Here is a 23,048-nt window from a genome sequence, read left to right on the forward strand (position 1 = left end):
AGCAGCTTTCCTGGAAAATGTGGGTACAGAAAATGAAAACAGCATTTTAACCCAATATTTTATTCTGCATCAGAAAAAGATACATGTACTGAAACTAAGCTAGCAAAACAACCTGAATTCTTTTGTTTTCACCTCTATTTTCATTCTTTACTTTGTTTTTTTTGTGTGTTTGTGTGCGTGTACGTATCCATCTTTTACTGGCTGGTATTCAGGGCGAAAACACTGCCAGACTGTGGCCTCCTGAAACAGAAAGAGTGGCTGTGAGCGGATAAATAGAATCTATAAGCATTAAATATAGACAAGATGAGGGGGAAGGAAATGGACAGAGGCAGCACTGCGTCATGCTTTCCCGGAGCGTTTCCCCAGTTCACTGGAGTGAGAAATAAAAAGCTCTGTCTCCAAAAAGCACACTGCGGACTTACATAATCTGTTTTAAGAGTGACTTCGACACTGAGTAGTCTGCTGTGTTCCACCGCAAGTGGGACTTTGGTACTGCTTCGAGGATGATAGCCTCTTAGTTGTCACCAAACTGACAAAAAAAAAGATGTCTCTGATTCTTATTTATTTTTCAAATGGTTATTTAAACAAAGATTATGTTTTTTATTGTCAATATTAGTGCTCAAACATGTAATTTGTACTTTTTATTGCTATTGCGTGTAAAAATAAAAAATAAAAGTTTACCTTTTAGGCTTCGCAAGCTTTAAACCTCCGGTCTTACCACATAAAATGCTGATCTTTACCCAGACTGCTTACCGGATCGTCTAGCTGCGTTTGCACTTTAAAAAAGAACTCAAGGAGCTTCAACCGGACTGAAAGCGAGGGAGCAAAAATGCGAGGAGGGAGGAGGGACCACCAAGAAGGGAGGGGAAGGAGAGGGTACGGTGGTGGCTGCTGGCGCTTTATGCAGTTTAGTTCTGCTCAGAGCACTAGTGCAGAGCTCCTTCACAGCCTGCAGGGCTGCCTCTGCAGTTCAGGGGAAATCCTCATACAGAAATAACAGCGGCACGGGAGTGGAGTGGGACAAAAAGGTTTTTAGAACAGAAGACAAGAAAAGGAGGCTGGCAAGGTGAGCAAAACCGGATGGGACAACTGTTTCTGCCTGCTGGCGAACAAACTTTGAGTTGGATGCAGCATGTTCTGCCTTTGGAGTTTCTTTAAATATTTTACTTCTCCTTAGCTTTGGTTTCTGCTGCAACAATTTACTCCTTTAGCACTTTGTTTCATGTTTGTTCAGATGTCTGTGCTTCAGTTGCCATCTCAAAGGGTTATTTTTGAATCTTTTTGGCAACTGTAACATTGATTTGTTTAGCTGTCTGTAAAGTTTACCACACATTGTGTGCGTGCAGGTGCATGAGTGTGTCATGTGTAATTCTTGTATTGTACGAGTGCGACAGTCGATTTAAGATAAGCAGGCTACCGGGATGTTTCACAGCTGCTATTAATAACCTTATTTGGTGGAAAAAAAAAAAAATATATATATATATATATATATATATATATCTCTGTTTCTCTCCAAAAGGACATCTCATCCCTTGACCCCACCTGATGATCCCACGATTCCTTCCGCCGGTTCTTCTTGCAGCATTACGCTGGGGTCATTTTTGACTTCTTCAGATACCTTGGTGTAAACCCGCCCCGTCTGCCCCTGCCTCAACCCCACAATGGCTGGCTGTACCAGCCGCTGCAGGCAGGGGCTGCAAAAGCTAATTCAGTCCCTGCAGAGACTGGTGTCAGGAACCCTCACTAAAGGTATGGTTGCTTTTGGCTTATGCACTTCCAAATTTCTCAACATTTTGTGTGTCCAGTCTGTCTTATTCAGTGTCGTTCTATGTATTAGCAGCATCTGGCGTCACTCATGCTTTTATTGAGCCGCTTTCTACCAGTTCACAGCTTGGGCCTGGTACATCTTACAGTGCTGGTGGAGGCTTGTGACCAGTTTACCGCACTAGAAACTGTCATTCCTCAACAGCTGTGGGTGTCTTCTAATAGCATCTGTTGAGGGAACAAAAAAAAATTCCTTTAACAGTAAGTCTGTAATTGTGTCAGGTTACACAAAAATTAAATCCTCCATTATTAGCAAATCCTAAAATAAGCATTATGTGAACTTTGCTCTAACTTTTTGGTCACACTTACAAAAATGTTCAGGCTGTCCAAGTTAGTGGTGAGCTAAGTTGAAAGTTAGCTCAGTTGAAAGTTGATGTCCAGGAATTATGTCCTTCCGGTCTGACTGAGCTTGGTGCTTTGCAAAAAAGAAATTAAGCAAAGAATCTTCACATTGACAAATTTAGGTGCAGAAAACTGAGAAAGTAGTTGGCAGTGTACCAGCAGGGAAAGGTCAAGTGTTTACTCAGAGGGGTTGAATACAAATGCACAATCATAAATCTTCACTATGAAAAGTATCAAAACCATACATCATTTTTCCTCTACTTTCAGATTATGGATTACTTATTCCATCTGAATATAAGTAGTACACAATGTGAAATCAAGATAAAACTGAGAGTTTGAGGTGCTTTGAGACGAAAAGCAAAAATGATGCAAAAACCCACAAATTACTTCAATTCAGGCCGTGATCCCCCCCTAAGAATATATATACAGATTGCGGACAAAGTTACTCATTATTAACCTTTATTCTATTTGCCATGCAGCGACTTTAGTGTGTGAAATGTTCAGGTCAATACCCACCAAAATGTTTCTCCCTGAGATCCGTCTTTTAGATATCTGCTGCACAGTTTCACAGGCCAAACAGACAGGTCACATTAGCATGCGTCCCTGAGGCAAGAGTCATGATGTACTCTAAAAGCAATGGCCCCTTTCTTCCTGTGACATCTCATCCCGTAGTTAAAAGTTACTTTCAGTGTCAGTGGGGGAAAAAAAAAAACATAAATGATGAGTCAGAGAGTCATGCTGCTCTGCCCGCTTTCAGGGGAAGTCTGTTTGTTCCAACCTGACTTTTGAATTCAGCCTATGTAAATGCATGGCATATTAAATCATTCCAAATCTGCAGGCGCCGCATAATTAAAACCAGCTTCGTCTTGGGGATTATTCCACAAATGAACAATAGCGGTGTGCATTGAATGGAACTGGGTTCTGATAGGACGCTTCCTGCAAAAAACAAATGAGTTGACTGCAACGTTCGCAAACTGCTTTTGCATTGTCAACCATGACATTCGATTTTTGATGCAGAAATTGCATTTTTTTTAAAAGACGAAAAGAAAAAAGTTTTTCACTTTTCTGCAAGAATACATCTTCCTCACACCTTCAGGGTTTTATGTGGGCGAAGCGGCTTCATATACGCCGAGCCAATGCCAAACCTGAATTTGCGCTAAGGAGCTTAATCATCACTGCTGGAACAGAGTAATTAAATGAAACGGAATGGAATCCAAAATAACAAAGATTTAAAAAAAAAAAAAAAAAAAGAAGCTTGCGGAAAGATGTTCTCGTTATTTGTCAGTAATCCTGTCTCTGTTCTTTAAACACGAATAGCTTATGAAACAGAGTGCCAGTCGTATTGAACATCTACTGCCATGATGCTGTATCTCTGTTTCAGCGCTTAGTATTGTTTTTGTGCATTGTGGTTTCAGTGTGCGATCGACCTCCTCCGGAATAACAGTAACTTTTACACTCAGGAGCAAAGGGAGCCTTTCATTACGCTGCTGCATTATAAAACATTCCAGAGTTAATGAAGTGCTTTTAGCAAAACTAAGAATACACAAATACGAACAAAGTGGGCAACAAAAATGGTAAATTGTTTTATCCCATTGTTATAAAATAATTGGTTTTGGTTAAAACAGCAGCATTTTATTCACTAATAAACATACATATTGGACAATATGTATAATGATTATGTGTACAGTTTAACTATTTAAGTATAGCATAGTTATTGCTTAACAGTTCCAATTTTCAAAATTATGAGAACATATAGGAAAGTATTCAACAGGAAACCTGATATCAGAGAAATTTGCACTGTAATCAAATATGTAAAGCTCTAAAGCTGCGTCAATATCTCTGTGATCAAGACTTGATTAAACCACAGAGTGTCCCAACGCCAGTTCTCGAAAGACTGACTTTTTTGTCACACTTCTTTGAGAAATAATTAGAGCTCAGTCGTTTGTCCTGCTGATAGATATTTATATTCTAAGTTGAATGATTCATGCAGGCTTGAAACCTCACTCTGATTTTTTTATTGGGGCTTTTGTAAATTTACAAAAGCCTTTGCCTGCTTTCACTTTAACATTGCACAGCTTCATCTCTACGGACGAAGCAGTGGAGCAACAACACATGATTACATATGCATGGGAGGAAACCAGAAAACTGTGTGCACACAACACACAAAAGCATTCTATTCAGTTTTCTGAACTATAAACATGATTGCATCCATGGAGTGTAATTTATTTTCTTTTTTATTGTTGTTGTTCATGCATGAACTGTAATCTTTGTTTTTTTTAAAGAAGCCCTGCTACAAGGTTCCCCATCATGAATATTCATCTTTAGACCTTTAGACAGCAAGCTGAGCTTTCCAGAGCTGGGAGCAGAGGCTGATGATTTGCCTAAGGCCTGATTCTGACTTGGCACACATTGTTATTGTTATCTTCCTGGTGATATGCTGTTCTTTGTACTCCGGTGTCAAAGATTTTTGAGTAAAAACTTGCTCACATTAGCAAAAGTTCATTCAAAATTGTTTTTTTTTTCTTTTTTTTTTCTATGAAAAACCTATTATTGGACTAGAAGAGTGAAAGCTGGTTCCCTCCAAAACCAAAATCACTCCATATTTGAGGCTTTTTAAATGTGATTTGAGTTCCTAACACCAGATTAATTCAGGGATCCACCTTAAAATGTGCCTCAATGATAATTATCAGTGTGTGTTTCAAATAGAGCATAACTTACCTGCAGTGGTTACACTATTTTGTAAAATCAAACAGTCCTAAAGTTCCTCAAATTTGATTCAGACTAATTATTTTTGATCATTAATGCTAAGCGGCCAAAGTGAACTTACGTTTCACACAAATGGAAAACAAATTCTTGTGAGCTTCCACCTCACAGAGTACTCCACTTTTGGTTTGGTGAATCCGCCATGTTTTTTCCTTGCAGTAATTTTCAAGTTCAAGTTATGTTGAAGTTGTAAGTAGACAAATCAATTGTCTTCTTACTCAATCTATTGAGTAAAATGAAAAGTATTTGAGAATAACAGCACATTCAAAGGAAGTGAATTTCTTTGAATCCTACAACTGCTAACCCACATTTTAGTCATTAACAGTGACAGTAAGCTATATGAATAGGATGACATGTATTGTTTTATTAATCACTGCGAAAATCATTAGTTCTTAAAAGAACTATATTTTTTTCTTCCTTTTAATATATTCATGTGACATCTTTTCCTCCCTTCACCCACGCACCACCTGCTGCTTCATGTTCTCATTCCCTCGTTAAGTGAACTAACTTTTTGGCAAACATGCTGGAATCCACACTCTTTGGCAACACCACTTGCCTTAGTTGATAGAAAATTTGGACTTTTCAGAATAGTTCAGAGAAAATCAGAAAAGTGATCGTGACACACATGCCAGCCCATGCTGGGCTCAACAGAGGAAAAATAGTTATAAATAATATTTTTAAGTGTGTACTTTTAAAGTTGTGTGGACAGATTCTGATGTGCGACACAAACCCATCAGTGGTGGGATCGATGTTGTCCAAAATCTACAGCAGCCTCACCAGTTCTTACTCTGTCCACCCCCAGAAAGACTCTTTTTTATCATTTTTTTTCACTCCACTTGGCTGTTATAGCAGTGGACTGCAGCTAACAGCGTGCGACTTTGCTTTTAATTTTTTACATCACCTCACTACATGCTTTTATGTAACCAACCTCTCCAAGATTTATTTATATCTCTTGCAGATGCATCCTCTCTGTGTCTGTGTTTCAGAAATTTTACTTTAGCTCCAGGTTTTCTTTCCTATTGTTTAAGTTAAACATTTCTCCTTCTGTAGTTATTGCACACAAAGAACGGTGACTATTGGGTTAGTACGTCATACTACTTGCATGTCTTGCATGAGTTTTGTTTTTTCTTTCTTTTTTTGTCTCTGGCAGGTTCTTGCTCATTTGTATATTTAATTTGCTGTTGGATCATCTCCAGTTGGTGGATTCTACTGCCATCTGTTGTTCATTATCTAACACTACATAACAGAAACTATTTTTCTCACTCAAAATCTGATCCTTCACTAAAACCCCTGAAAATGTGTATTTATTTTTATTTTTTTGAGAAGGTTGTTTTTTTGTTTGTTTGTTTGTTTTTTAATATTTGCTTTTATAATATTTTATTCAGTGTGTCACCGATGGAGTGACACACTGACCCACATATATGCTTGCAGAGGGGGAATTAAGCGTAGATTATGCTAAGTAAGCCAGAGTGATCCGCTGGACAGATGTGTGGTATCTGGAGCAGTTTGCAGCCTGTCGCTCAGCAGCTGGATGAGCTGTATATATATGCTCATGTTTTCTGTATTTTCTGAGGTCCACACAACAAATAAACAATTACGCAGAAGATTTCATTAATGGTTAACTCAAAAACTCAAAAAAGACAAGAATAGTACCTTAAAGTATTTGGGTATACCAGGATTTATTCTTTGTTCTTTGAGTAAATTGTTTATTTATGTCATTTTCAGTTCAGAAAATATACACCGTTGTCCAAAAAAAAAATAATTTGCAGGATTTTTTAATCAATAGGGTTCGACATAACAGCACAAACTTTGCAGCTCTTTTGTAAAGGCTTTCCACGAGGTTGAAGGAATGTGAAGATACAATTCACTCCTCCGTCACAATTATCAATGAAAAAAAAAACAAGTGGATTTTAAAGAGTTTCACAACTTTTTTTTTGTTTGTTTGTTTTTAACCATTAATTAAACCTGCAATGCTGCTGAAAGCAAACACTAGCGTCTCTTATGTAAACAGCAGTGAGGGAGTTCAGCTGTACTGGCAACTTTGTCCTAAGCTTTGACAGATGGAGGAGGTAATAAAAAAACATGGAATGGGTATTGGAGGCCTGTTTCCCCTTGACACTGTCAGGCCTGACATCTTTAAAGAAGGCAGTAACATCTGTAAATCTCTTTAAATTAACAGAAGAGGGCATAAAACATTTTTACCACTTTTGGAGCTCCTCTCCTTAGACATGTCCGAACCTCAGGCAACATTCACAGCACGCCGCTGTCTCGTGTGTGTAATGAGGTTCGTTGTGCTAATTAACAGTCAGCTGGTGTGTGGATCTTTATTGCATCTTAAATTTGTTCTTACTGCTGTTTTCCGTAGAGAATGCATAACTGAGAAGTGAAATGAAAAGCATAAATGGTTCTGGATTTTTACAAATGAGAAAAGTAGGGAATTTGTTTGTCTTTAGCCCTTTTTCTTAGTTACTTCTAAAGAATATGAAGTGCATCTCACTTCCTTTAGAAGTCACTTAACTAGGCCTACTGAGGTTTAAGGGGTAATTTATATAAATAATACTTTGTGGCTCCCGTCCTGAAAGATGGATGATCCATGTAGTTTAAAGAAAGCAATAACCAATCCCATTTGTAGTTTCAAGGCAAGAGAAGGAGCAAAGTAGTGGCAAGATTGTTTCGCTTTATGGCCCATTATGCATATTTGTGTTTGAACTTTTGAAATGGGCAGATATAAATGATTTTTAGAGGGCTTCTCATCTATTTGGAGATTTTTGCTATTATCAGGTATCTGTGGTCCTTGAGACCATTTTATGAGAAATTTTTTAAAAAGTGTTCAGCTATAAATACTCTTGAAAGTGAATTCATTTCCAAACCTATTAGATGATTCAATAATCAAGATGTTAGGTTAAGCAACCCTTTGCATTAGCAGTCAGAGATTTTAACGTACCATTGCAGGTTGGAATCAAATTTGCAGCAGTGTTGTGCTTTTGAACATACAATGCTAGAAAACAATAGAAAGTCTTTCAAAGAGAAAAAAAAAATAATATCAGAATAAAGTATTAAGCAAATAATTTTGTTTAAAAATCAATGTATTTTATGATCATTTGTCATTTTCCCTTCTAGGAAATCTAATAAATATCCACCTGAAAATGTGTGTAATTTTTTGCATCCAGTTGTCGCCGTTAATAAAGGACGAATGAAAAGAGAGCCAGACCATTTTATTTTTGAATGGCAAAAAAAAAAAGAAAGAAAATTTAAAGGATGTTATATAACTTAGAAAAAATTATGTGTAGACACAGTGGCAGAGCCATATATATCTGAATAATGAATACCTTTATATTTAATTGATGAAGACGTGTTACGTTTGTTCCTCAGGGCCACCTCGGTAATCAAAGGGATGGTCCCAATAAAACCACTCATGCAAATGCAAACATCAGCTGGTATTCAGTGTAATCATTTCCTTTAAAGTAATAGTGACAAAAAGGTTAAACCTTAAATTTTAATCTTGCACCAGTCGTCCTTTTTTTCTGCTCTTCAACAAAAATATGATAAAACATAACAACACCATTGGAAAAAAACTGCCCTGCATCCACTTTTTCACCAAGAGTTTTTCTTTTCTCTTTAAGCAATCCCTGACACCCACACACTCGCATCCACACATCCTCAATAACACACACAAAGAAACTCTGCAGAGATGTAACATTCCCAGTCTGCAGTATTTGGAATATTTAAGCAGTTGTATGTGTCTTTTCCTGTTCCACGTTGAGCTTTTACTTGTGTCCAAACAGCAACCCTAAAATGTCTATTCAACTGTTGGTGTTTGTATCATCGAATGACTGCTAAAGATTTTTTGTACGGTTCACACTAAATTATGCAATGCTATTATGTTTTTTGATACATAACTGTGCTTGGTTGTGTGTCTCAGTCCTGCAATGAACTGTCATCCCAACTTGTGTGCATCCATGCAGCTCCACCTTCCTTAAACAAAATGGTTCTGAGTGAATGAAGTACCTGAAGGGAAGGTTCTGCTCTTGTCCAAACAGAGCAAGGGTACTCTTCCATCCATGTAGCAACTGTCTGATATTAATGGTGGTTAACAAATAAAAAACAATAAAACTGTTCCAATTTTAGCATAGCATCTTGGGTTTATGTAACTTTCAATAACAATTAAAGCTTACTGCTGAAATTTAATTGAAGATGCTGCCTACCTATTGAGTCTCATCAAGTGTGGCATCCAGCAGAGACCAGAGAGGCTGTTAAGTCTATGGGTCGCTTTCTGAGTAATTACATTGATCGTTCTACCAGGTTTAATTACTGCCCCACCCACAGAATCAACAAATCGTCACTTTCTAACAAAGTGACATGTTCTAAAAAAAATTTTTAATGCAACTGCTTCAAGAAGTTTAAGAACAAAGCATTTTATTTTTTTCAGTGTGTAAAGTGTTACAAAGGGATTTCTAAGGCTTTCAGGCTCTAGTAAACCACAGTGAGAACTATTATCTACAAATAAAAAAAATAAAATAAAACAAAATTTGGAACAATGGAGGAACTTCTAGAGATGGACCAGCATACCAAACATTCTGCGAGAGCACAAGCAAAAAGGTCAAGCAAAAATCCAGAATACCAGCAAAATTACAGTAGGTGTCACTTGCGTCAGTGAAGGTCAGGGTTCAAGAATCAAGGATAACAAAGAGACAAAGCAAAAGTGGCAACATGGGAGAGTTCCAAGCTGAAAACCACAGCTAACTATACTGAATGCCGAGGCCCATCTCATATTTGCCAAAAAATATGTTGATGATCCTGAAATATTTTGTTATAAATGCTTTTTAGACTGACAAAAGAGGAATTTAAAAAGAAAAAAAAACTTGTACGTCCTGATATATGTGGTATAAAATGAACACAGAATCACATAACAAGATGTTGTGATAAACATCAATGATTTGGGGTTGCTTTACTGCTTCAAGACCTGAATGACTTGTCTATAAAATCCTGAACCTTATTTTTAACGAGAAACCCTGAAGAAGATTCATCAGTCTTTGGTACATGATTTTAAACTCACATGTAGTTGGTTTATTCATCCCAGTAAAGTTGAAACACACCAGCAAATCCACCAAAATCTGGATTTTTAATCTGGTTGATAAGCTCTTTGATTATCTAATGCAAATGTCCTTTATGTCAGTTGTTGCTGCAAAGGCTCCCAAAGCTAGATATTAGGATAACAGGGCAAGTACTTTTTCATTCTTGGTTTGAAAGAATGAAAAAGTCATTCATATTGGTTTGAACGGCTGAATGCTCATCTGAAATCATTTCAGGTATACATTTTGTACTTCCTCTTGTTTTTGTCAGGTAATAAAGTTAGTTTGAAGATCTGAAAAATTTAAATCTAAAGAGCAAAAACATAGAACAAAATTACAGCTGAAAAGGTTTACATAAAATTTTTACCCGTTGAAATGTGTGACTTCTGAATATTTGTTTACCTAAATGGCTTTCTATGTACTTTCCTCAACCAAGGGTTATGAAAGGAGGCAAGAATTTTTATTTTAAAGTTGATTATTTTACTTGTTCAAATCAACTGTCTACCTATGATTAGTTTCTGAACTTAAAAAAAAGTGACTCTACGCAGAAATCATATATCTACAACCTCATTAAGGTTAACTGTGTGCTTCATGGATCAAAATGTCAACTTTAGCCAGCACTGAATGGAAGTCAGCCTTAATATCTGAGTTTGAGTATGCAGCTTTTCAGAAGGAAAACAAAACAAAAAAAAACATTCAGGTATTATTATCTTCAGAAAAAAAGATTGGACAAGAAAAATGAATTAATAAAATCAAAAGTGACAGGGGGGTTTCACCCATCAACCTCTCTCCTGTCAGCTGACACTATCTGGGAGTCCATCACTTTGCAATGAAACGAGTGCATGAAGATGCAGCTTGGAAAGAAAACATTAAAAAGGAGGGAGGACGGGGGTGCAAGCCTGACAGATGAGCGGAGTGAAAGCACAGCGCAGAGGGAGTGGCGCAGAACGGCTGGAGGCAGCTCGTTGGTGAGGAGTGGGGTGGAGGGATGGAGGGAGAAGGGTGGGGAGAGGGGCATCAGAAAAATCAAGAGTCCGCTCAAACCGGAGGCAGAAGTAAAAGCTTCTGAGGAGACGTGAGAGTGGGGTAAAAGCCCTGACAGAGAGAGGGAGCGTGAGAGAGCAAACCTGTGGAGGAAGTCAGAGACAGGACGACAAGCTGATAAAATATAGTGGACTGATAACTCTGAGGCGGCTTTTTGGCCAAGCAGGTTTTCACAGTGACAACATGGGAGCAGTGGTGGGCACTTTGACCATGCAAACCAAACAGAGGAGACCATCAAGAGGTACGTCAAGACTTATCTGGGAGAGACACTGCGAGATGCCTCGAAGTCATTTTAGGCACGTTGGTTTAATGTGTGTTTTCTTGAATTGTTGTGAGACTGGACATAGTTGTGCGTCAGCAGAACCGCTATGTAAAAATGTTGAACAGTTGGATTGAATGTTCATGTGTTTTGCACAGGAAAGCAGGTGAAATATGATTATTTGTTTGAAGAAACAGGTCTAGTCAGAGAGTAACACTGGCTCCAGGAGCGCAACGGTTAAAGTGATTGAAGTCTTTGACTGATGTAGAGTTGTGGTAATGACGGTGCTGATGAGACTCCAGGATGCTGAGATGTCCTTGACAAGCACAACACACACACACACACACCCACACACACACACACACACACACACACACACACACACACACACACACACACACACCCACACACGCCCCCTCCCCGACTCTGTGATTCTGCGTGTGTTCCTGCCAGTCAAACGTGTCAGCGAGTGTGTGCGAGCGAACGAGAAACACGCCGCGGAGCAAATGAGAGTTCAGCCGTGCAAATTAACAGGCAGCTCACATATCGTACCTCTTCCTGGCCTTATGCTTGAGAAGCCAGTTGTCATGGAGACTGGGTTGTAAAACGGCGCAAAGGAGAGTGCAAACAGAGAAGCCCCACCAACAATGACGTTCGCAGAGCTGATCTAGGTTAAAATGAGGGGAGGATTAGAAGGGCATTGAGAGCAAAAGCAAATGTGAGACCTCACAAGAAGAAAATGTTTATGATGTCATTTTTTCCTCTTTTGAGATTTCCAAAAACATTTCACCACACCAGGTCCGGTTGTTTCTCTGACTAAAGTACTCAGTTTAAAAAAGTGTGTCATGTTCACTTTTTAGAGTTGTGGGAGGTAAGATTAGACAGATAAGACTTCAATCCCTGCATGAGAAATAACCAATGCCAGCGTCGGAAACAGGGCACAGATGGATGTTTGTCTCCCTTGACACAAATAAAGCCGGTCTACATTTAGTCCAACTGGTGAATACATCTGTGGTATTAAATTGGCCAGAAATCAGAACGCAATTTGTGAAGAAAAAAGAAAAATGTATTGATAATCTGGGTAGATAGTTAGCAACAGAAATTTTGAAACACATTTAGAGGAAATTATTTAACTAATTTAAAGGACATCTATTTTTACAACTGTTTCTTTTTTAATTCTGCTCTTGTTATTATTTTATATGTCCAAAATGTGAGAAATAGCCAAAAGATGTAAATGTGGAAAAATAGAACACATCCAAAAGTTGATGTCAAGAAATTATATCTTTGATACCTAAGACAAAAAGTAATAGTTTGCCATTTTTATATGAACTCATAGAACAAGAAACATATGTGATGATTTATTAGTCAGGAGAGCAGTAGCATGGAGACCTACCAAGCCGGGATCCTACCCAGAAATAAAAAAGCTCTCTGTGACAACCTTAGTTTACTATTAATTTACAACAGAAACTCCAACTTATTCAGGCATCACAGCAAGACATTGCAATTCTGAGTTTCCAAAGATGCCATTGTTGCCAGTGGGCATCAGTGATCCTGTTTTAGCAGCTTTACCATTAGTATAGTCTACATTATGCTACCCTAACACTAGTCAAACATTTGTCTGTGTTACTGAAACATTGTACTTGTGTGGGATTAACTATAGCACTGTAATGTCAATCTCAAAACATTATTCCCACTCAATCTACAATTTATTTTTTCATCATTTGGCCCTAAAATGTTTGCTGTTCAAGTTGTGTTTGGAAGGGAACTTCAAATGCTGATGAACAAGCCAATTGGCACAGACAGTTACTCTCGGTGTACTTCACAGGAGGAAATGTTTAGGAAATCAAACAGATTTATTCAAGATCTGCAGTCATCTGGAGACTTTTTCTAGGACAAACAGAAAAAACAAAAAAAATGCACTTACCTCAGATTCTATATGCTTGCCAACTAGTCATGTAGTCATGCTGCTAACTCAAGCTATCTGTGCTAACTGATAGCTTGAGCCGCGTTTTTCTTTTCCCTCGGCTTTGACAAGTTCTCTTGTTTAACAATCCTGCAGCAAATAATCTTTACAGTGGAGTGCTTGTTTTTATAGAGTGAGGAGAAACTAAATATTGCTGTATATGTTGTACAAATATCTTCCAAATATCTTTTGACTTTTTGCACGGGAGTTGCAATAGAAATTTCGTTGAATCCTGTTCAATGACAATAAATGCTATTCTATTCTATTCCAAATAAGAATGTTACACATTGCAATGTCAAAAACAGTCCAGATAAAGCCAAGACGTCATGGTATAGGGAACAAAAGACATTGTCCAACAAATCACATCCAAAAATTACAAAGCAGAAAAAGTGGCAGCGATTCATATTTTGAAGAGTTGAATAGGTTTAGACATAATATTTCCCTTACTTCATTCTCTTAAAAATTAACTACAGAAGTTACTGAATTTATGCAGTAATTTACTCATTTACGCTGGGGAGTGATTCCACATGCTGGCTCAGAAATGACTCTGTGTTGGGATACCAGCTCAGGGCATATTGCAGTGCAGTTGAAAATGAGCGATTACTGGCTATAACGGGAAGGCTAAAGTCAATAACGTGGAGGCAGGAACAATGTGTGCTATAGTAGCACAGTCATTCCTGCTCCCTCTTGTGTCTAAACCTACTTTACTTTGACACTTTTTCAGTCGCTGCCTTCAGTCTGTGCTTGGTTCAAAGAGCAGAAGGTGGTTTGGTTCAGGTATCAATGATTAAATGGACGGGATTATGAAAACATTCTCAGGTTCAAAACACAAACACAGTGTCTACTGTAGGAAGTGCTTTTTGCTTTTTTGCAAATTGTAAATCTACTAAAGCATTATTATTTTGTTTTTTCTGCTCATCAGTTTATTAACCAATTTGCATTCTCATGAAACAAAATTGAAAATAACAAATTATTGCACAATTTGTTGTACAGATTTGCCAATTCACCTATTCACAGATTTTTCTGTGGAACGTAACTGGAAATATAAGGGCATATTTAGCATTTGTACCACTAAAATAGACGGTTATAATTCAAATGCTTTTACAAGTTTAATTTCTGCTTCATTTTAACTTCAATCAAAGTTATAATGTTTCATCTCGTGGCCCTTAAAATGGTTGCCTCTTTCTGATTCGGATATTCGGAAATATTAGCACAGTTCTGGAAAAATTACGCTGCCATCCTGACATCCCAGCAGGATGTGCCATTAGCAACATAACAGAATTGATATCCACCTCTAATTATCATCATTAAGCCAGCATATAGCTCTTCCGTCCCAGTGGAGGGAGGCTGATGAGGCATTATGTATCAAGCAGCTGTTTCACTGTTAATATATTTTTAAAATCCCTTTTTGGAAATAAACACAGTTAATGTTGGGAACATTTTTTTACATAGTCTTTCTGCCTGCATTTTGCACTATTAAACAGTAAGACTACAAGGAGATCTGATCTGGTGTTAGGTGCCTCCGTGGGTAGGTGCCTCCGTGGGCCGCGTTTTTTTTTTTTTTTTTTTTTAAATCAGCGCCTTATTTTTTTGTAATTTAATTAACATGTTTCCTATTCGAGCATGCGTTGTTCTCCCTGACTCCTCATCTTTTAGCCTGTCTTCTGCTGCAGCCGCCCTCTAATCAGTACCTCTGTTTCCTGTTTCTTTCTCACACCCCCGTTACATTTGATCTGCCTCATATGCCGTGAATCAAAGCTCCCCTGACAGCCAGTTCATAGGTGCGTCGACCCCTTTTGTTGTTTTGTTGTGTTGTGAGATCGAACAGCTCCACTGAAATGCAATCTCTATGACAACAAGAAGCTCTAGGACAGTACAGCCGGAGGTGGAGTTAACACTGAAGGAGTCTTCAGGTTGCGAGGAACTGATATTTTGTCCAATCACTATGATTTCATTTTGAAACATTTTAGGAAGGGCAAACATTTAAACACATTTACTCAGTGTGGGGAAAAAATTTACATTCAAATTTATGTTTTTATATCTACAGTATAAAATCACTGCCCCATTGATATCCCTCATTATTGTTCATTCGTTCATCCAAATTCATGTATCCTTTCTGATGCTCTCTTCTCTCTCAAAGGTTGTTTATAGGAAGGTTTGTTTATATCATTTACATAGGGGGGGATTAAGATAGCCATGGAAGAAAGTTGAATTGGTGTCTAATAAATTACTTCTGTGTTTATCTGATTATATATTTTGGTTCATTGGAGAATGTACATCACATAAATATTATCGTTGTGCCAAAAGACCCACCGAGGACCAGTTTTCTGTTTTCTAACACACTACACTCCATTTTTATTTTCAATACAGTTCTTTGAGCAAGAAGCCCATTCTTACTCAATCCTTCACCATATGTGCTGTATATAACAATGGGAATGAAGTGAGGTTTTAAATAATCCAATATTTTTGTCCCATACCAAACCTGTCGTCATAAAATGTAGTCCTACTTTCATACAGCTCTTAGTAGCATTTAGCAAAATGTACATGTTTCTGTTTTAAAGGTAGAGAGAGGCCGGACCACTTGTTTTAAACTTTTTAATCATTGCTCTGACTGTAGATGTGACCCACTTTGGACAGCTAGCTGTTTTTGTTTTGCTACTTCCTAATTACAAATATGAAAATAGATCTGCCCTTATTGGTCGTTTACAGCATGCCTTGTAAATAAAGGCATTTTGAAGTAGCAGAACTGCTGCCTTGCATTAGGTAGATTCTGGATTAAATTTCCAGCAGGTGCTTTTTGCATGACTTTGATAAAACTGGGTTTCTTTTTTTAATGAGTTACTCAATCTTCTTCTTATAGACCAAAATATGCATGATAGATGAATTTATAGGCATTTTTACCCCATTCAACACATGTACTCCAATTAAAGATTGAATTTGTCTGTAAGATCATTTCTAAAAGATTTTTTTTGCATCTTTACAAGAAAGGCTGATAAGTGTGGAAGGCATCGACCTGATGCTTTGACTAAACCATTTGAATTCATAGCCCAAATTCATATATCCTTTCTCATACTCTTTTCTCTCTCAAAGGTTGTTTATAGGAAGGTTGATTTTCAGATTTGAAGTACTGTGAGTGGAATTGCTGTTGTTTATTCAAGAACATCTAATATTTCTTTATTGCTGCACTGTGCAACCACAATCCAGTGAAAACTGTGCTGCCAAAATTTATTGCCCTCACCACTTTCTCAGCGGATCTGCATCTGCCAGTTGGTGTTTTCTTCTGGATATTTGCTCGCACCTGTGAACTCATCTGAGATGCCCGTCGCTGGATGTTTTGGCTGTGAGCGCTGACCTGTGTCAAGACAGCGCAACAGTGACAAACAGGACCCCACAGCATGGACATCTCCTCGCATCATTAACCACCATCCATCTCTGGCACCCCCGATTCTGAGCACCGCTTTCCCATCAATAAAACGCTTCAACTCCTGTGGGAGCAATCGGATTTTTCATGTGCAAGCAGCTCTTCTTGAGACCTTCATTTTTCTTTTTCTTTTTTTTTTTACGTCTTCATCTCTGGTGTTTTCTTCCCTGTTCTGCTTCCCTCTACCTCTGTAAACACGATTTTCTGCAGCCTAATCAGATTTATGATGTTTTCTGCCGACTTCACAGTCTCAAGTTTGCTGATTTTTCTCATTTTGAGTGTCTGAAAAGCTTTCATTTTCCACAGAGGACTATATGTTTAATAACTAGGACACGGGTTTTAAGAGTAATTAATATCTTTGATTTTTTTTTTTTTTTTTTTTTGCTGCAGATAAAGCAGATGATGAGCTTGAGATGACCATGGTGTGTCACAGGCCAGAGGGTCTTGACCAACTGGAAGCCCAAACAAACTTCTCCAAGCAGGAGCTGCAGATCCTCTATCGCGGCTTTAAGAATGTATTTGCACACATCAGATCACCTTCCTTTGCTACATAATGTATCCTTCCAGAAAAACTCCAACTGACATTATCATTAAATATTATTCTTCCCCAAAGGAATGTCCCAGTGGAGTCGTAAATGAGGAGACCTTCAAGCACATTTATGCACAGTTTTTCCCTCATGGAGGTAAAAAGTTGTTGACACTGCTTTTGTTTTTTTTTTTCATTTTTTTGTTTTTTCCATTTCACTTTTTTTTTCGTGTTGCTTTTTATGTACTGTATGCTTAAACATTGATATTGTTGTTGTTTTTGCAGATGCAAGCATGTACGCACATTATCTTTTCAACGCTTTTGACACAACAAACAATGGCTCCATCAAATTTAAGGTAAAACTACAACTGAAAGCAGGAGCAGGAAATTATAATAAAGGGTAATGTCCTTTTCAACAACTCCATCAATGCACATGTCCATCCAGACACATTTCCTTCCCTATACGGTACTGGTTTAATGACTGGGTTTATATGTCAAGAACAAACTCAGAACTAACAGTTTTCCTGTTAGTATTCAGACTGAACATATTAAAAATATTAACAAAATGCTCAATACAGTTGGAGGTACATATGCAGAACAGTTCAAGAGGACGCATTTGGGATTATATGTTCATTATAACCAAATTAAAAGTTTCTCATGATGTTGAGAAGTAATTTATAAGAAATGCCTTTCTTCTGTTTTTCCCCAATTCCTTGTATACAATCTGTACTGCCCCTCTTAATAGACTTTGGTTTACTTGAATTTCAAGCAGAGAGTATGCCGTACAGCTACGTTGGCAAAATTTCACCCAAAACAAGATACAGAAATTATCTTTATCAAATAATAATAATATTAGATATTATATAATAATAATAATAATAATAATAATAATAATAATAATAATAATAATAATAATAATAATAATAATAATAATAATAAAAATCCTGAATTACCCTGAAGTTTTGAGACTTTCCGAAATGACATATATGAGATAAACTTCTCAAAATTATAGTGCCCTCTAGTGGTTCATGTTTATCAAACTAGACAGCCTCTTCTTATGAGTTTGTAACATAGGGTGTGAATTTAATCTGTTCTTTCATAATTCTGAGACTGAGATACGTCGCTAACCTTTTTAGCTCGCTTGCAATTAAACTTTTTTCACTTATTTTTTAATCACAACATGCAAATCTTTCAGTCATTTGTGATTGGTTAAAGGAAATTTAGTTTGATGGTTTTACTTTTTCTTAAATGTGGCAACATTATGAAGAAAAGACAACCTGTCAGGAAAATCAACCAAATATTGATTTACATCGAGAGCTTTTGTAGAGATAATTGTGTTCCAAAAAATACTACTGCTTTGCTACTTACTTCACCTCTGTAGCCTTAGGCACCCTTCAAAACTGGTATAAAAAAAAAAATCACATTTTTGTTCATTCTTGCTCTTTTCGCTTGTCCTGCTGGCAGGACTTTGTGGTGGGCTTATCCATTCTGCTGAGAGGAACCCTGAGGGAAAAGCTGGAGTGGACGTTTCATCTTTATGACATCAACAGAGACGGATATATAAACAGAGAGGTGAGACCTCTCAACTTGAGCATTGTGGCTATTTTATAATTTAAAATGTTTCTCTCAACGCGGCTTGAATTGTGTTCACTCAGGAAATGACGGAGATTGTAAGAGCAATTTACGACATGATGGGCAAGTACACCTACCCTGCTTTAAAGGGAGACGTCCCACAGCAGCATGTGGATGCCTTTTTTCAGGTTTGTTTCCAACATCCATCAACAACATAGAAGAGGCAAGTTGTTGTTAACATAGAAGAGGCAAGTTGTTGTTAGACTGACTGAACAAGGCAAGACTTTTAGCTAAAACTGACTCTTTCACAATAAAAAAAAACAATAAAAAAACTGTTTTAATAACCTTCCTCTTGCCAAAACTTGCTATTGAATGACTGAAATAAATAGCTCATTTTGACATCTCTGGAGGAGCTAATGATAGATAAATCAGTTTGTTTAAACTGCATAAGAACATCTTTTCTAGCACTGAATATGATACAAATCAGAGGAAAATGAACAAAGACCAAGTTCAACATGAGTCTCTATGCTAAAAAAGAAAAAAAGCCTGTCAGCCTGACATAGACATGAGAAAAGAAATTTGTGGACGTCCAGTGTTCTAGAGGGAGAAACTGGAGTCATAAACCTATTTTTAAGCTGCTTATTCAACAAGGCTTCTGGAAGAGATCTTTGCAGTGCTTGACAGCAGTCTGGAACCCCCTGCACACAGCTCTCTATCTGTTGCTTAGTATTTGCATTTTGTTGTAGTTCTTTACACCATTTTACGTCAGCAAACTTCAATGTAACCTTGAATTACCACTAATTACCCTTTTTTTCCCTTCAGAAGATGGATAAGAACAAAGACGGAGTGGTGACTATGGAAGAGTTTATTATTGCCTGCCAAGAGGTATGCATTTTCCAACAGTAAATGTCCTTTCTTTTTAACATTTATTTTATTTTATTTTTTACATTAGACATTACTGTGCTTAAAGAAAAAATTGCTGTGGAAAAATTTAAATAAGCATCTTAATGTAAGGATAACTTCTATAAGACCCCACACCAGGATCTCTTTGATGTAGAGGTTTACAATAAAATCAATCCAGACTGTTATCCAAGACCGACCTAACCGTCGCTTAAGTGGCCTTACTTTGTCATATATTTGCAAATGTTTTCCTATCAGTTACTCAACACACAGTAGTCATCTACTCTATTTCCTGAAGCAGTGCTGATGGTAAAAGTCATCTATCCACCTTCTATCTCCCATCAGGATGAAAACATGATGAGATCCATGCAGCTGTTTGAAAACGTGATGTAGGACGGCTTGAAACGAAGAAGACAGGAGCATGGCAAACCAGAGGGCTTTGTGCGTGTGTGTGTGTATGTGTGTTTGCGTGCACATGTGCCGTACATCCAGTCTATCCTCCTGTTTCTGCTCTCGCCAGCTGAGCTCTGGATACAGCCAGAGCTTCCTGTGATGACACTAATGAGGGGACTGGAGTGGAATGCCCTCAGCCTTCCTGCCACGTTTGGCCACACAGCAAAGTGATTAATGTGACAGGCATTGAGCTCCGTCTAACAGATTGGCCGTTTATAGATAAAGACGCTCTGACATTGAAAGGATGCTTTGACCTTTGAAGAAACATGCCTTCCAGAGGTGGACCTACTTTTCTTTTCTTGCCATGTGTCGTTTGCTTTTTTTCTATCCAGACTCCCTTGCATGTGTTTAATGGGGAAAAAATGTCTTATAAGTCAAATTGTTTTCTGAAAAGTTTGCTATAAGTACATCTGCATTAATTGACTCATACATCCAGTGGCTGGAAGGATTCAAAAATGTAATTTCCGAGTCTCTGGATTTTAGTGATGCTTCTACATTCGTGTCGACTTGGCTGCTGCTCAGACCTCTCTGTCTTTTGCTTGTTGTTGTTCTGTGAAACGCCTGCATTAGAGAATTCAAACGATTAAGGTTGTAAATTATATAGACCTTAGATGATGTCTCAGTTGCCTGTCTTTTGTATTTTGTAAGACTTCATGTTGTCAAAAAAGTCAAATGTGTATGATTTTAATTGATAGCATTTTTATGAGGTGAAGTCAAAGCAAAGCAAAGAAATATATATAATTTCCAGGGATTATATTATTTAAGCAATAGTTTGGAATTTTAAAAGTTAAGTTGTGATAAAATAGTCATGTGCTCTTAATATTTCAGCTGCTGCATATCACTCTTTTAACACTTTTATCAAAAGAGTTGGTAGTAGTATATTCCCCAAGGCTAAAGCTAATGGCTAGTCCTATATCCTTCTACATACTCCAGTTTTCATAAATATCATAGTGAGAATTATTTTAATCCTTGTCGCAATTGAACCAATACAAGAATTATTTACCAAAGAAACATAAGTAGCCTAGGTAGTGGTGTATTGCCAACAATCCTCATGATCATAGCATGTACTTCTGAAAAAACTTGTTTTTCTGGCCAGAGCCATGAGCTTTAAACTGCCTGCAGTTTAATACTGACTAGAAATCTTTACAAAGGTCCTTTTGCTTGGACAGATTACACTGAAGATCACTGGAGCACACAGCCATCTTTCTGCATTTCTACTCTAAATGACTGCATACTTTCAGTTAAATGTCCAGGTAATATCAGAAAACATTCACAAAAAATAAGTAGCTTCACAAATCTATATTTCATAAAGAATATAGTTAGTTGGCAACTTTCTTTAATAATAATCCAGGTTGGATGGTGTTGGACCAATTGACTTTTACTTTCTTAAAGATTTGTAAAACCAAAAACATAAAAATATTTTTATCCAATCTCAAAAACTTCATAGGCCATGAGAACACAATCTCACAGATCTTTAAACCTTTGCCATGTTTGGACTGGGCTGCATTTCCCAAGAAACAGATTCTTATTTATACAGGCAAAGGAGCATGGATGCTGTACAGTACCAGTGATCCTCCTTTCCGAATCATGTATTGTGTCATGGAAATTATGTAACAACCTCTGTCCAATCAGAGTTTGGTAAAGCAGCATACAAAGCAAAAAAATTGTAGCAGTTTACGTGAAAAATGTTTGACTGATTTGAAAACAGCCTCACCTTTTTGGATTTACTCCGAGTGAAAACGCTGACGTGTTTAGCTCTCGGCATGTGTTTCACATACATCAGTGTCACGCTGCCTCCTAGCGTAGTTTAAGGCATTACAAAAATCATCTATTTAACTCTTAATACTTACTCAATAGAAATATGGCAATGTTTAGAGGTTCAGACTAGATCTGTCAGATAAACCACCATAATGTTTTGGAAATTGGAAGTGTTTAGGCTTAGGCCGTTTCGGAGTAGCTATTAGCTTCAGCCTCCTGGACCATTTTATCTGAATTTATACTTTTGAAAAGACTCCAGAAGAGGTATCTTCAACAGATCAGAGGAACAACCTTACCTCAAAACGTTTGGGCTATCTTTGTGATATTAATGCAGAGGCCAGCATTTGGGTGGCAGTGGATAGCTCATTTTGCTAAGTATAGAAGGGTGAAGGTTGTCAGAAGTCAGATGTAGTGTCAACTTTGAAATGATATGTCCTGACATAATGAACATGTCGCACTGACCAAAACAATGATTTTGCACCTAAAGTACAGACAGAACAGCACATCTATTATTGCTCTCTTTGAGTTTTCCAGTATTTGAAAGATAATAGAAAACTCACAGGCCTAAGGTATTTTAATCACTGAAATATTAACCATTTGCTTTTTTAAAGTCAGTGGAGCAGTTCTTTGGTCTGTGCATCATCTGTGTGACATCCCCTCCCCCGCTGTACAGTATCCTTTGTTGAAACAGAGTTGCTATATCAGATTAACAAAAGATTCATCTAAAGCCATAAAATAAATATTTAAGTTATTTGATTGCTGTGTTTTACTTAACTTTGCTAAATGTCATAAAATATTCAAGCTACTCACATCATTGTGTTGGACAAAGGAATATGCAACGTTCTGCATAAATGAATAAATGAAGAACACCAGACAGAGAACTCTGCATTTACAGTAACAAGGATGTGTCCGAAATAAAGCCCAGACACATTTTAGAAAGAAGACTTTCCTCTGAATATTAAATATTTATATGTCATGCATAAAAAGTAGCAGCTGATTCAGCTTGAGCTATGGCATCCTCCAGAGTTCTGAACCCCCCCACCGAAGATGTGTACAAATGCCTTAAAATAAATGGTTGTTATGGAAATTTGCCACTCGCTGCTCCAGTTCTGTAAGAGTAAGAAATTATATTACCACATTTCACACCTTCC

At 37.5% G+C, this 23,048-nt stretch overlaps 1 protein-coding gene across 3 annotated transcripts; it reads left to right on the forward strand.

Moving 5' to 3' along the window:
- The first annotated feature begins 932 nt into the window (after window positions 1-932).
- kcnip1b (Kv channel interacting protein 1 b) lies at window positions 933-22,653 on the forward strand. Of its 3 annotated transcripts, none has more exons than XM_055043847.1 (9): window positions 933-1,066; window positions 1,520-1,749; window positions 17,079-17,203; window positions 17,302-17,371; window positions 17,500-17,570; window positions 18,679-18,786; window positions 18,870-18,974; window positions 19,609-19,671; window positions 20,032-22,653. In XM_055043847.1, the coding sequence occupies exons 2-9, from the start codon at window positions 1,662-1,664 to the stop codon at window positions 20,077-20,079; spliced, it is 678 nt and encodes a 225-aa protein (XP_054899822.1). In that variant the 5' UTR covers window positions 933-1,066; window positions 1,520-1,661; the 3' UTR covers window positions 20,080-22,653. The 3 variants fall into 3 exon arrangements, with proteins under 3 accessions (XP_054899822.1, XP_054899823.1, XP_054899824.1); XM_055043848.1 differs by having other exon boundaries at window positions 19,612-19,671; XM_055043849.1 differs by lacking the exons at window positions 933-1,066; window positions 1,520-1,749 and adding an exon at window positions 10,946-11,286.
- The last annotated feature ends 395 nt before the right edge of the window (window positions 22,654-23,048 follow it).

Source organism: Poeciliopsis prolifica, unplaced genomic scaffold, assembly GCF_027474105.1.
Source record: "Poeciliopsis prolifica strain line A6 unplaced genomic scaffold, Auburn_PproV2 SCAFFOLD019, whole genome shotgun sequence".
Taxonomy (NCBI): domain Eukaryota; kingdom Metazoa; phylum Chordata; class Actinopteri; order Cyprinodontiformes; family Poeciliidae; genus Poeciliopsis; species Poeciliopsis prolifica.

Coding starts and splice junctions, on each gene's coding strand:
- kcnip1b (XM_055043847.1), top strand. CDS start 1,662: ATGGCTGGCTGTACCAGCCGCTGCAGGCAGGGGCTGCAAAAGCTAATT. Junction 17,204..17,301: donor TCTATCGCGGCTTTAAGAAT/GTATTTGCACAC, acceptor TCTTCCCCAAAG/GAATGTCCCAGTGGAGTCGT. Junction 17,372..17,499: donor ACAGTTTTTCCCTCATGGAG/GTAAAAAGTTGT, acceptor TTGTTTTTGCAG/ATGCAAGCATGTACGCACAT.